Source organism: Hesperophylax consimilis, chromosome 8, assembly GCF_061612785.1.
Source record: "Hesperophylax consimilis isolate HC1 chromosome 8, BYU_Hcon_1.0, whole genome shotgun sequence".
NCBI classification, from domain to species: domain Eukaryota; kingdom Metazoa; phylum Arthropoda; class Insecta; order Trichoptera; family Limnephilidae; genus Hesperophylax; species Hesperophylax consimilis.
The window spans coordinates 39,757,230-39,769,984 of record NC_142843.1 but is presented as its reverse complement, the minus strand read 5'-3'; the positions used below and the strand labels follow the sequence as shown (position 1 = coordinate 39,769,984).

Here is a 12,755-nt window from a genome sequence, read left to right as displayed (position 1 = left end):
ATCTATGGCTGAGCACTGGCGTCATGAACTGGCCTATTTTACTGCATGGAATTTATAGGTTAAGGTATCATTCAACGTAATTTTAATCCCAAGCTATGGAGCTTTAAAATAGATCTTTAAATGTAAAATGACACCATTAATTATATAATTTTTAATAAATTGTTTGATAAGAAAAATGAATATTGAAACTAGAGCGAAACTAAGTATTAACTATCAGTATAAATTGAAGATGTTACATCAATAGTGGTGCAACGTAAGTGGCTTGCGTCGACTTCTCGGAAGCTTTCCTAATGCTCCGTCGCGGCGCTTTTCGTTAAATTTAGTTGACATCATTCCGGAACCAAACGGTTTACGCGGGAAAGTTGTTCTCCTCGCCAGAATGTGGCGGGAAAACATCAAAGTTCATTGACGTACAATTTCGCTCTCTTTTTTAAATCTATGAAGATAGATAATGTATTCTGACCGTGATCAAAACACAAAGAAACACTTATACGGGTTATAACAGTCCTTTGCCCAATTTTATTTACAAAATCCAAGGAATTAATTGCTTCAGAGACTTTCATTGTATCGTTTATTTTTACTAACATTGTTATCCCCAACCGTCAATATTTTCAAGAAAAGTAAAGCAACAATTGTTACAAATATCTCAAGAATATATTTCTCTCAAAATTTAGGCAAAAAAAAAATCTAATAAATTTAATATTATAAGAATAAACTAAAGATAATTCTTTAATTAAGCACAAATAAGTTTGTTTTAAATCTTTTTATTTAATTAGAGCATTTAACTGCAATATTCAAAAGTCGTGATTTCAATGTGTGATACGTGAAAGCATAATGCTTTAATAATTTCAATAATTAATTGTTCTCCGTTTTATCTAGATAAACACTACCTTAGTTCTGTTCCAGAGTTAAGCAGTTTTCAGAAAATATAGACTCATCGTTCTTATCAGGTGTAAAATAATTCGGCAGTGTTTTTGGAAAATCGAGGCGGATGTAATCTACTAATAATATTATTTCATTATTAGCAGATTACATCAGCCTTGATTTTCCGGTGAAATTGTATAACTTATAATTTATAATTAATTAACAATAATTCACAAAACCTACCTAATAAACTATATCACACATTTTTTTTACCATAGTTCAATACTGCTTAGTAAAAAAAATATTACAATTTTAATTATTAAGTTATTGTCAATTTTTAAAATTATCTTTGGAAATTTTTACTACACGAAGATTTTCTTTGTCGTAATGTTGATTACCATTGTAGAGGAAATGCCATGATTATGACGGCGTATATACATTTTATGCATGAATAGACCGTTATTCCTCTTCCCACCTCTTACTACATTAAAGATTATCTGGACTCTACATAATATGTTTGTGAAAACCACAATTTAAAAAAAAAACATTGTCAAATCCCATATAAACTTACACGTGAACTTGTCATTTGTTTAAGTGAATAAGATCCATTCATTGCGGTTAAAATTTGATATGAAAATTAAACCTAACCTCACATAACTAACCCAACAAATCTGAATAATAATTTTATTAATTAAAAGATATAGCGTATATCTAGTATCCATAAAAGCTATTTTATTTATTTATGTTTTAAATCATTAAATATAATTCATGACTTTAGAAGCAACTTTGGCACTTATTTCTGAGTTATTGGTAATTATTATAAATAATAATTTTGCCCCAACTACTGTATAAATATGATTAAATATAAAATAAAAATGATAAATTATTTTGATGGGCTTACATTTAAATTATTATAAATGACGGATTTACATTGGCACACACATATGTCAAATAAAATATGTATAAATAAAAATTTCCACCAAAAAACTATTCTTACTTTATGCTCAATTTTCGTATTTATTTTTTTTTACGTATATATTTATTTTAAAAAAATCAATAAGTATCCCATATAAATAATAATAATAATAATATCCTCACTGGGATCTCCCGTGCTGAGGATTTCATTTACATATTATGTATAATTTAATTATAAGAAAATTAATATTACATCAAAGTTACAAAAAAATTTAATTATGAACAAATATCATAAAAATAAAAATAAAAGTTGGATATGTTTATCCTAGACACTATCTAGGTTACAAGCCAATTTGTGATAATTTAATAACGTAGCTGCCAAAAATATGGGAAAAAATAGTTGCAAGATAATATTGATTCTGAATTTGAAATATGAGATCGGCAAATACGATGTTTAATATATAGGTCCCAATTGTCGAGTGATTAAGACGCCTGTCCGGTAAAACAAGATATCCTGGGTTCGATTCAGTTGTGATCGTTATCTTTTTTTCTGTGTCTTGTTCTGTTTCACGTGTCGTTTAGATTTATTAGGGTTTGTTTGGGTATTTTGACCTCAAATCCAAATAAAAATTTTGTTTGAAAAAGGCCGCGCAGTCGTCAGACAAACCTGGCCGAAACCAAATCACATTTTATGACGATGTAATATGACGTGTATTCCTCGTCAAACTTCTCGTATGACCTAAGATTTATGACATTCTTCCTGTCTCTTGATTTTATTACAATTAACTAAAACTTTTCTGAACATTTTGTAATCATTTCCGAATGACAAGCCTTTTCCGTGTATTTGAACTGTGTTTCCTAAGAATGTATGTGCAAGTTTGAAGAGGATTATGTGTGATGGATGTGGAATGCAAGTTCTGTGTTAGACCTACTGCCGCGGCGTAGCTAGTTTTATTAATAGAAGGAATGTTTGAAATCCCCACATTCTTGAAAATAGGAATGAAGAAAATAAAATATATTATTGTGTTGCAGAATTATGTCACACAAAACAAACAAAATAAAATTCTTGCTAACAATCGCGCCATGCAGGCAGATTGGAATGCCAAACAAATCTATCTTAGCATGCACTCCTTGCTTCATTTACATTAATACACACTCTTCTGTTATACTGACTCTTGACATGACCCTACTTAATGGCCTATTTAACCCTATTTCACTTAGGTACAATATATCTCTGACCATCTACTTGAACGTCAACGTCATAATATACCTGCTTATATACTGTCTATTCAATTTACACGTTCAAACCATCGAAGATTCCCTTTCTTTCGGCCGTTGTTCCCAACTTTTCGAAGGATCAATCTCAGACTCCGATCAGCCAAGTGATTTGTTCAATAACATTCGATTCGCCTGTTTCCAAACAACTTTACCATTGATTATCCTAAGTGGCCCCGCCCACTTTCATAGACAATAAAATGACATCAAAGTAAAAACTTTCAATGTTAAATTAATATTGACGAATTAATTATTGTGTTTATTATTAATGCATTTAATTTTTTTTACATAAACCGATATTTTATATATTTTTTACGTGGCGTATGTAATAGGTTAAAAATAAAGTATGTGCTTGACTTTAATGCCATCGTGTCTTGGCGTCGCGAATATTTTTCACTCTGTCGAAACTTTTCATAAGTAGTCATTTACTGAGGCAGGCTTAATCCAGTAGTTTACCTTCCTTAAATTGGTAGATCGCTCAGTAGTCAGTCTTGCTCACTATATCGGCTGTGCAATATTTTAAGGTCTCCTCAATCGCATTATTTTTAATTTTAACATATTCGACTTATTTTAACTTGATCGTTTGGCATTACGCCTATCTGTAAATTTGTTTGTACTTCCCGTTTCCGTTTCAAGACGGTGGCCGTTTTAATGGTTCAAGAAAGATTCTTTTAAAATACACCTATTTTAATTTTGATTTTGTTTTCGTCAGTGAATGAACGCAAATCTTGAAAGTCGAAACTTCGCAAAATCCCATAGAGCTGAAACTCAACAAATAGACTCGTTGTCGATGACAATGCATTCTATCCATTTTTGGCGACAGTCACGCATACACACGCGGATATATACGTATTTCTCTGAAATTGAATTACATTACAGCAGTTAATATATTAAATAAATGTCAGCCCTACTCAATCAAGATTTGGCTCGGTTGTTAGCGCGGCTAACTCCAGTCCTTGGGGAGGAAGGTTCAATCCTCAGGCAAACCAAACAATATAAATAAGCATATAGTTTTAAATAATCTGGTAATATAAATAGATGTATTGTAGTAACAAAACATTTTTTACGGGGTGTTTTTATTCATTAGCACATTTTTTACGCAAAGTTTGTTATTCCATCCGAAAGCCGTGTTTTTAAAAATTATTATTAACATTTTTTAAATATATTTTATTTATTTTCTATTATAAAGCATTCATATTACGAGAGTTTAAAAAATAACACAAACACGAAAAAAAAAAAACGAAAGTTTATTAAATATTGTTAATCACTATTTCAGCCAGAATAATAATAAACAATACAATGGTACTTTTGTAAGGCTTTTACGATATCGGAGGTCCGCTCATCTAGGTATAAAAACGTTGTTCATAGGAACATTACATCATCTTTTATGTTTCATCCAACTGCCCTGAGAGTCTGATCCTCTTTGCAAAGCTCTTAGAGTATTCTACACCTCGGATTTTGATGCATTTGACCTAAAGCTCTGCATAATGTTGATAGGACTAGAAGTATTAATTTATTAGTTTTGCTCAAACATAAACTGCATAGTCTTGATACCTGATACTAATGAGTGTTGTTCGGTAGACATGTTCAGGTTCAGGTAGAACACGGCTTCAAAATTAAAGTAATTATATTTTAATGAGGGGGTATTTGACCATCCTCTTCATAGCTTATCCATTGGACCAACCATATCCATTTTGACGGCCTTCGTCGTCAAGAGATAAAGCTAATACCGGCGTGCGCAAGTAAATTTTATTTGATTAATTTGTGTTATTTCACAATGTATTAATTCAAAATAATATTTACTATAATTGTGGCACGTTACACGTTGACACGTTCCAGAGTGCAATATACTCTTATCACCCCGTTATCACCCCGGTGTAAGACCATCATCCAGAATTGAAACTTTGTTTGAAATGGTTTTAGCCGTGTTTGGTGACCAGATCTGAATAGTCAGGTACTCCCCACCTTCCTCCTCCTCATCTCCTTCCCCTCCCTGCAACCTTCAACCTCACAACATCCCCAATTGAGGATGCCACAGTCTTACTGGCTCCAGATGGTTGGGAGCAGTTGGGACTCTTGTGCTGTATTCACATAAAAATATGAATAAGATTGATAACGTACATTACGATTTATTTATTTATAAAGTCCGAGTTTATGAAGAGTGATTTTTTAAAATAACACAAATTAATCATATATGTATATCAGATAAGATTATTATTGCTAGTATTTTTTAATGTGAAACCACAAGAGTCCCAACTGCTCCCAACCGCCTGGAGCCAGTGAGATTTTGGCATACCCAATTGGGGTATTTTGTGAGGCTGAAGGTAATGAGGAAGGAGATGAGGATAATACAGGACTATTCAGATCTGGTCAACAAACACGGCAAAAGCCATTTCAAGCAACTTTTCAATTACGAATGGTACTCTTACAACAGGGCGATACTCACAGTTTCTTCCTCTCTAAAACGTGCCGCAAAATATACTATTTACCTTATTTTAAATTAGTAATTTGCGAAATTTATTTTATTTATTATTTATATTTATTCATTTATTTAACGCCCAGAGGGCTTTTACATGTAGGTGGTACAATTTTAATGACAGTTTTGAAACATAAGAAAGAAATAATAAAAATAAAATTACATTAAGAAATAATATATGCAAGAAACAAAATTAAAAATAACAAAAACATAAATTTAAAAAATACAGCAATTTTACTGTTTTACAAAAATATAACTTCCATTTAGGAATAGTGTTGAAATAAGTCTTTTACGTAATCCACAAAATTCGCAAAGTTAATATTAAATACATATCGACATCACCTAAGTATTGGTTTCCCATAGTGTGAAACCGTTGTATTGGGGAGTTAAATAACAAATTAATGAAATAAAATTTACTGGCACACGCCGGGATTTGAACCCGCGATCTCCGGCTTGTTAAAATTTCCCATCGACCGCGGAGGCCGTCAAATTATTGGTTTATTTTTATTAAGGCGATGCACTACGTCGTGTAGTATTTTAAATTGAGCCGCCATCGATAACAACCCTTACGTAGATGGCGATAAGGTTTAAATTCCCGCTTAACACCATACGCCTGTTTTGATTTATGCAAGAAGAAAACATGGCCAAAAGTGCCTTTTATTTTATTTTGTGGATGTTCAGGCATAAATATTTAAATTTTTTCCGATCATTTTATAAATAACTTAATTTTCCACATTATGCAATAAAATTATAACGGAAAATGGGTTCTTAAGTAGGAGATTTTGAACTTTAAAGCAGTTTCATAGGCCTTACACATTATTTTTTTCTGGGCTTATAAAAAGACTTATCTTAAAAATACACGATTATTTCAAAGGCCAAGATGTATTCTACTCGCAGTATTTAATTGAAGCATCTGAAACATTTCTAGACGACTAAATTTTCAAACCAAAAATACATGATTTTGCATTACTACGTATGGCATCGCCTTAATACACGTTATCCTACGGAAAAGTTATCAAGAGGTTGATAAAATATCTCCCGTGTTATTGAAATAAATGTTAATATTTCGTTTTACGTTTATAACTTTACTTATTTTTTTGCTAATAAAAGTTCACTTTTTGGACCGCTTATTATACTCTCTTTCTACTTCTTATTTTTATTTCATAATTACTTTGTAAATAAATACGTAAATGAATAATTTAATTCAACTTTCATATTTATTTGTAAGACTTCGTTATACTCCGTTTATCATAATGAATGTAACCTTTTACTTTTTAAGAACAATTCGCTTTAATCCATATATTTTCCACCAGCTGCAAGTACTTTTGTGAACTGAAGAGGAAAAGGTTGTTTTCTTCATGCGCCCAAGTGGGCGGAACCACCTCCCGCGCGGCGAGGTGGGGGGAGGGGGGAGGCACCTGCCGCCCAAGTTATAAGCCTCCCCCCTCGCGTCGCGCTCAGTCAGCACAGTGACGCCGCCGCAGTAAGACCTGTCCGCAGTTCCGCGCAGCAACCGTAACTCTCTAAAAACTTCGACTTGGAAAAAAATTCTCATGATTTCTACCGGCGCTCTGTTTTTGTCAGCAGCGAGCTTTTTGATTCAAACGATAATTTTCCCGACGGGCATAGTGTAATAAGATTAACTGTTATCAAGTTTGCCGCGAGTGACGTGGCTGTGTTTTGTTTTATAGTTGTAGAGTGGTGTTTAGGCAGAAACGCGGCGAGTGTGTAGCAAGTTTCAGTGACGTATTGAGTTCAGTTGAGTGTGGAGACGAAAGGGTAGTTTCAGCAGAGGGATGGTTGTAAGCAAACACATCAGTATGGAGTCCGCGCCACTTCCCCCCGGCAGGCACAGACTCTACTTCCCAAAGAAGGTAAACAAACCGGATACTTACATACCTGTAGTTTCTTCAACGTTTTCCTCATTTCTTTATCACTGGTACCTACTGGCAAGTTGCAGTAGTTGCATACCATTCACTAATAACATTTTATTTTCTGTAGCGTTTAATAAAGAATTATTGTTGAAAATAAAACGATAATAATACTAACAATCTAAGCGAAACATGAAACAGAACAAGATAAACTTTTTAATTAATTAAATTGATAAATAGCACAAAATCCTACTTTGTACATTAAATATTTCGGTTGAAATCAAGTATTATTTTTTAAAAGAACCTTTACACGTAGCGGAATTTGACAAGTTTACCATAAAAAGACAACGGTCTCAACTAGGAATAGAACTAATTAATTATTTTATTTGTTTCAATTTAGCTAAAATTTTATTATGTATCGCGGATGTATTATTTATGTTCAATAATAACAATAAGTTGGGTGGCATAGAATCTTATCATTTCTTCTTAGAGGAAAAATTATTGATAATTTTATTATCTAATACCCACAATACAATCTTAGCTGATAAACATAGGTATTTATTGAATATTGTTATATTTTATCTTAAATACGTTTGCATAATTTATGTTTTATCTTATCACTTTTTTTCTCAAAACTGCAAATCAATAACAAATTCCTGTAAATCATTAATCATTGATTTAATTCCAGTAAAGGTTAATTGTATCGAATTTTTAAGCTATTACACTTGACATAAAATTATGTGTGTATTTAATTTTCAATACGTTTTTATATGATATTCTAATTATATGAAAAATAATTATCATCTTTCCAATATTCGGAATTTCAAACATGATTATAGTACATATATTATTTATATTTTTTGCACAGATATTCTTTTCCGACAAATCATCAACGAGAGACTGTCGAATATTTCCAATCTCAAGTTTGATCAGAAATAGTAAACCCGTCGTACAGTAGGTTGCAAGCGTAATTTTAGTTTTCTTAGCATTTTAAAAGAGTGTACCTGCAGTCAGTACCATTCTCAGTTACCCACTCAACCCTTGACCCGTTATGGACCATAAAAATACCTAAACGTATTCAGCCTTCGATGGTCAGGTAATAAACTCTCACTCAAGGCGCCCGAGGTCTCACTATGTAGCGACTTATCCATAATCCCAAACAAATTCCAACTCCAAGAACAATGCAAGGCAGAACTCATCGAGACCGTAGAATGCTATTTGGGTATTGCTATTTCAGATCTGAGAACGGAACCAAACGTAAGAATGTCAACATTCAAAGAAATAATATAACCCACTGGACCATTGCGATCCCTTTCGAAATATTTTGAGAAAGGTTTTGAAATAATTTTAACGATTATAATAAACAGTGAAAAGGTACATTTGAAGTTAAAGACCCAATAACATTGTTGGCGCCGTAAAACCACAGGCAAATTATCAGCTATGCAGAAGAAGCCTTTTAAAAAAACAGACAACTGATTTAAAATATAAAAATTTCATCGCAAAATCTTTGGTACTTTTACTGAATTCTTCTCAAAATTTATAAACGATTTGTTTCAATGATATCTAATATTAAATAGGAAATCTTATTCTTGTTGCGACCCATGCCTATAATACGCGTCGCTGAGTCTATAATATTGTCCATTGATCTACGTCATTTGGGTTATTCAACTTTGTATATTTTAGCCATCTAAATTACTATGTTGTTGATAATTTCGTGGGTCTTATTTTTTTTATTAAAACAGAACTTCTTTGTTGTTGTTGGAGATTGTATCTACTCGCATAGCGGGCTAATTGTAGAGAATAGCAAATAACAGTGAATGAAATCAAACAGAAACTGTCCAATTATTATTATTAGTATAAACACACCGCGCTATTTTTCACCGCACCTGTCGTACTTTGTCAAACATTTGTGATATATGGCAAATGACGACCATCACGCTCGCTGACACTATACCAACAATATTATGTTCAAGGATACGTCTCGATATTCAAGAACTCATTTAATGATTCGAATCTCCATAATTCAAAACTTTAATTTTACACATTCCCCATAAATCATCTGGAGATGGTAAAAGCGCATTTCTGAGATCTCTGCCGTTCAGAAGCTGAAAGGGTGTTACTTCTAAGATTTAGTACCAATATAAAAAGCATGTGAATAAATTAATTTTCTTTATATTTCTCGAGACACGTTTGAAAGTTTTGACAAATTCTGTTAAATTTCTAAGATTTCTCTGGTCCCGGACAAATTGTAATAAGAATTGTAAAATATTGTACCAAAATAAAAAACTCTAATTTCACCATAAAAATTCGGCTTAGAAATTATTTTGTTCTCTTTCATTAAAATATTGCTAATAATATAACAATATTTATAAACATGCAATAGCTCATCAACCGTTTGGCGTTGACTCATACATTTCCAGGTAACAAATTCAAGCCTCCACAGTGACAATGAAATAAACCTGTTGAATAATACATATCGTCGTTTCTCCGTAGATTACAAAAAAATACTAACACCAATTGTAGATTATGGAAGTTTTTTTCTTTTGGACGATGAGAAAGCCGAAAATAGACGCAATCAATTAAAATTAGGCTAGAAATGTTTATTGACATAAGACAATGAAAATTGTGAACTAAATATATTTTTTAGTGTTGATAGAAGCAGTATAAATTTAAAATATTATATCATGTGCCTTGGTCCAGTACAGGTTCATGGGCATATCCAAGTCGCAAGCAATGTAGTGTATTTTATGAAAATTAAGAATTCTTAATTTGTTGATACAATTTTTTGTTCTCGGAATCGAAAATCATTATTTATTCACGTAACTCGAGTGTTTGCTCAGAAATAGTTAAGTGCTTCTTTATGAAAATAAGGAACGAACCACAAAATAGGTTTGCAATAAAAACTCCCCGACCCACGTACAATGTTTCATAGGCAGGTATCTTCTGTTGATCTTCCGATCACTGATTTAAAGATTGGACTTGCTTGGTGATTTTTTAATGTGATGTGATGTGTAATGTAATGTTCTCCACAGAGGCTGAGTCTCTATGCTAATGAGGAACTCTTCTCGAGGCGTGGGTGACATTTTGGCAGTTGCTTTATGAATACCACTCTTCATATTGTCAATTTGAAGCCATTGTCGTCTCTAAATGGCCTCCGAAGCCGATGAGTTCTTGTTTGTTTTATTTTTAAGCAGTAACCAGTAATAGGGATAGCGAATCTATGTACACACTTAAATAATATGTAGTAATTTTCGATTTCACAAAGAAATACTGGGTGGAAAATCTTCGTTTATTTCTGAAGCAGAAAAACCTTTGTCGTCAATTTATTGTTAACAGCAATATCCCCAATATCAACATGAGTTACGGAACTTAAGTTTACATAGTTTATAAAATACCCAAAAAATTTTTTTTTAAGAAATACATCCTTTCATAAAAGAAATGTAATTTCGATGTTTGGTTCCTATAAACGATATTCTTTAGTAAATCATATATTTAGTAATTTTCCAATTGAGCACGTAATCATCAAAGCGAAGGTAAACCTAATTACTATCATAACCTGTTTTTGAGTTGCACCTAAGCGAGTACTAGTTGTTATTTTCAGAGCCAGGTTAAGTACAACACCTAGTTTTTCTGGCGCCAGGGTTCCCGTTGCGAAATGCGCCCCCGTAATAAACGACAATTATTTTCTGAACACTTATGGACGGGTAAAATTACCGTACATATTTTGTCTGGTGTTTATGCAGGATACAGGTAAACATGACGTTGTTGCGAACCTCCATGGAAAGACAAAAACATCTTTAAAAATGTGGCGTAGAGGTGATGAGGTTTTTAAGAAAATAGAAACTTTAAAACATCCTTTTTACAATTGACCGCCTCCGTGGTCGAGGGATAAGAATCTCGACTAGGAAGCTGGAGGTCGCGGGTTTATTTATTTGATTAATCTGTGTTACTTCACAATTTACGCCTTTAAAATAAAATATCAGTATATTTGCGAAACGTTCCAGAGTGGAAGATGCTTTCAGTTTCACTTTGGTTAAGACCACCATTCAGAATTGAAATGTAGCTTGAAATGGCTTTGCCCGTGTTTGGTGACCAGATCTGAATAGCCAGGTACTTCCCACCTTCATCCTCTTCATCTCCTTCCCCTCCGTACTACCTTCAGCCTCACAATACACTGGCTTCAGATGGTTGGGAGCAGTTAGCAAAAAAAATCTCACATCAACCAAATCGATGCCTATACCCGATGATCTTATAAAAGAATTTTTATCAGTAAAATACGTGCAAATCATACAAAAGAGAGTGCGATGCAATATATTAGTTGTGGTTCTCTGCTTTGCGAATAACTGTATTTGCTTTGTACACACGATTTCAATACCAGAATAAAAAAAATAAAATTATACGTTTACTAAAAATAATATAGGTATACATTATACCTAAATTATATGTAATTAAAATAGCATAATAATAACATTTGGCGCGTCAAGCCACATGAATCACTCTACTTTCACAACACAACTGTTGCTCTTCCGGTTTGCAACTTATTTAGCCATTTGCTTTCCAAATTGTTAATACTATTTGATTTAATTTTACTAAATTATTATAATGATATTACATTGTATACATTCACATTCAAATTTATTTACACAGACAAATTACAATAAACACATTGTTGGTTTGACGTAGGCATGTAGATGATTATTATATTTATATTAGCTCCCATGATATTTCATTACAGCGTAAATAAAAACGTAATAAACCATAATGTCGAGGGTAAATACAGAATTCTCCGTAAGGTACTAATTTACCAGTACATTGTGCAATTGATAGGGAACTTGGCCTTCTAATATATGGGTTTTTTATGATTACTACCATTGATTAAGATCGTATCGATTCGCACTTCAATTTATTTAATAATATAAAAATGGTGACTTATACGGTGGAAGCGCAGGATGGCTTTATACAAGGTTTTCCAATAAGAGGTGTTATTTTGATATTCAATCGTAAAAGATCAATGGTTTCGTTGCTTGTGTGGCATGTAGCGCCGTCTTGTTGAAAGTAAACGTTGTCCAGATCAATACCATCCAATTCCGGCCATAAAAAATCATTAATCATCTCTCGATAGCGCAATCCATTCACCATAACTGTTGCTCCAGCCTCATTTTCGAAAAAGTAAGGTGTAATGACTCCGCCGGATCACAAACCGCACCAAACAGTCATAAGTTGAGGATAGAGAGGCTTTTCAATAATAACTCTAGGGTTTTCCGAGCCCCAGATGCGACGATTTTGCTTGTTGACGAAGCCACCGAGGTGGAAATGGGCCTCATCACTCAAGATGATTTGCATTTGATTTACTC

At 32.9% G+C, this 12,755-nt stretch overlaps 1 protein-coding gene across 4 annotated transcripts in view; it reads left to right on the top strand.

The window, feature by feature from the left end:
* The window catches only part of Sarm (sterile alpha and armadillo motif), a 197,003-nt gene that overhangs the window by 108,935 nt on the left and 75,313 nt on the right, over positions 1-12,755 (top strand). Inside the window, exon 1 of one of the 4 annotated variants that reach the window (XM_089634258.1) lies at positions 7,005-7,404. The exons of the other annotated variants lie outside the window; for them this stretch is intronic. Coding sequence (XP_089490384.1) covers positions 7,327-7,404 — 78 coding nt within the window. The 5' untranslated portion in view covers positions 7,005-7,326. Of the gene's footprint in view, positions 1-7,004; positions 7,405-12,755 lie in introns of those variants that run through there. 4 annotated transcript variants of the gene reach the window in all.